This window comes from Penaeus vannamei, chromosome 1, assembly GCF_042767895.1.
Source record: "Penaeus vannamei isolate JL-2024 chromosome 1, ASM4276789v1, whole genome shotgun sequence".
NCBI classification, from domain to species: Eukaryota; Metazoa; Arthropoda; class Malacostraca; order Decapoda; family Penaeidae; genus Penaeus; species Penaeus vannamei.
In genome coordinates this window covers 20,923,771-20,926,270 of record NC_091549.1, presented here as the reverse complement: position 1 = coordinate 20,926,270, position 2,500 = coordinate 20,923,771, and the positions used below count along the sequence as shown (strand labels likewise).

The 2,500-nt window shown below is 32.8% G+C and overlaps 1 protein-coding gene across 1 annotated transcript in view; it reads left to right on the top strand.

Moving 5' to 3' along the window:
- The window catches only part of LOC113829010 (NHL repeat-containing protein 2), a 19,588-nt gene that overhangs the window by 16,274 nt on the left and 814 nt on the right, over nucleotides 1–2,500 (top strand). Inside the window, 3 exon segments of the mRNA XM_070125494.1 lie at nucleotides 292–405; nucleotides 678–873; nucleotides 1,110–2,500. The exon segment at nucleotides 1,110–2,500 is cut by the window's right edge and continues 814 nt beyond it. Of these exon segments, the coding sequence (XP_069981595.1) occupies nucleotides 292–405; nucleotides 678–873; nucleotides 1,110–1,381 (582 nt within the window). The 3' untranslated portion in view covers nucleotides 1,382–2,500.

The window sequence follows — 2,500 nt, the reverse complement described above, 5'->3', positions numbered from 1 at the left end:
GCATCAGTATTTTGCCTGACATATTCACAATTTGTAATTTTACTAGTTTCTAATATTTTATTCAATTTAACCTCATCACAGAAATTTTAAGATGAGAAATTACCTGTTTGAGTGGTGTTCTTTATTTTCCAAACTTTTATAACAACCAAATTTATAGATAGATAGACAGATAGATAGAACAACCAAGTTTATAGATAGATAGATAAATAGATAGATGGATAGATGAGTGGATAGTTGAAGCAATCAGTGTTGCATGGTTTGATGTATATTTTTCTGTACATTTTCCCACAGTTCAATGAGCCAGGAGGGTTATGTGCAAGTGAAGATGGATCAAGTTTATACATTGCTGACACCAACAATCATGCTATTAAAGTGCTGTCACTCAAGGATAACTCAGTGAAGCAGGTAGGTATTTTGTCAATGTTTTTATTTTTATTATTTTTATCCAGTAAGATTTTGGACCTGTATAGAATTAAGATATTAGCATCCTTTCTCTATGAATATGAAATACATTTATGACTGATAGGAGAAATCTGTAATAGTTTTTTTTTTTGACAGTTCAGAATTGATAGCTCTTTGTAGATGCCCTGTATAGCTACCCCTGTGTTTCTGTTCTAATCCAAGTTTGATATTAATGTAAAGGCTGTACAAAATATTGATACATCCTTTGTTTCCAGTTACGAGTAAGACTGACAGACGAGGCAGACAGCTCAAGCCAAGATGTAATAGACCCAAAGGCTGCTCTGGAAGAAGTGGTAAAGATGGTCCTTGGAGGTCATGAGACTCAGGTTGTCCTCAGACTAGTGTTAACTCTTCCTGAGGGTGCTGAACTTAACAAAGGTGCTCCTAATAAGTGGACCATAACAACGACTAGTAAGTGGACATTTCTCTTTCCTTTTTGTCTTTTTGGGCGTTTGTAAAGCTGTTTGCTGTCTGTGTATAAATGGGTGTTGGATTATGCTTTCAGAAACTATTGTTGATTTATCCTTTTTTTAGTCTTACTATTGGTTTGGTATTTTTAAGTGTGTTTATTTTACTCTTTTTGGGGAGGGGGGGGGGTAACATTGTTAATGTGATTTATTAAGCTAATAAGAATTCTTGTCTTGCAGATCAGCAGATATCTTTACCATCATCTCAGGGCCAATTACAAGAAGTGACAGAAGTGCCTGTCAGTCTAAATCTGAATTCTGAAACTGTTCCTGAGTTGAGTCTCATTGTCTCTGCTACTGTGTACATTTGCCTCAGCAGTGGAGTTTGCACTCGTGCAACATCATCATGTGCAGTCAAGTTTGTAACTGTTGACCAAAATGAAGTTGGGATAGACGAGAAGAAAATAGAAGTTAATCTCCGTGTCAGCGATTGTTTGCCTAAACACCAGTGATTGTGACATGCAATAGGAATTAATAGAATTTGTTATAAATGTATGAATGAAAGTGGATAAATCAAGAATGCAAGATATATTTTTTTTACATGTTCGAAATCAAATATATATCTTGTGGAATAACTCATTCTCATTTATAAATTCCAAGAATACATAAGTAGGAAGTGTGTTGTATTTCTCTTTGATTCCATTATTTCAAATAAAGGCATGAAAGTTAAATGTTATATACAACATTTGTATCTGCAATCTGAACCAAGCTTTAATGATTGTGTGCCTTTGTATAGGCTGCAAATTAGGTTGAAAATGAGTTGTATTTAATAAAATTTTTACTAACTAAGGACTTGTTGCTATAAAAAAGATTTTATCTAAAATGGGCCAGATGTTATATTTTTAAAAGATTATAGATAACTGGTCATAAAATTTATTTGTAACTGTTGATGCTACAGTTCTTTTTTTGTTGATGAAAAGTTACATGTTTACGTTTAGGGAAAAAGTGTAGCACTTTAAGTTGACTGAAGTAAATTTTCAAATGCGGTATTAAAATATAAGTTTTTCAATTTGAATAGATAGCCAGAGACCTTCAGTATAAATTTACAATTGATATAGATATAACAATATGGAAGATACTGTCTTGTGCCTTGACAGATTTGTCACAAAAAGTGTGATTTAAGCTGTGAGAAGATCTGGAGAAGATAATCCATTGCCATTGGGAAAGTGTAATGTTTACTGTAGCATAATTTTGTGAAATGTATCTACACATAATGGCTCCACAAGTGCTCAGCCACCAAGGAGTCAATCAGTAGACCTCATGACCTCACCTGATTCTCCCTTGTTTTTTTTTCTTTTTTTCAGTTCTTTTCCCATTGATATTGATGTCGATGCTGCTATTATTATTGTTAACATTGTAATGATTAGAGTGATATTCATAATACTAATAGCATTATAAAATAAAATGATATATCACCAAAAAATCAAATGAATAAACAGTTGTGGAACCATCTATGTGTAAATACAATTGACAAACTAAACTCCATTGGCAGCATTATGTTAATTCCTAAAAGTGATTTTACTCTTTTTGTAACTGCATCCCCTACATTAAGATTATCTTTACCAAGAAAT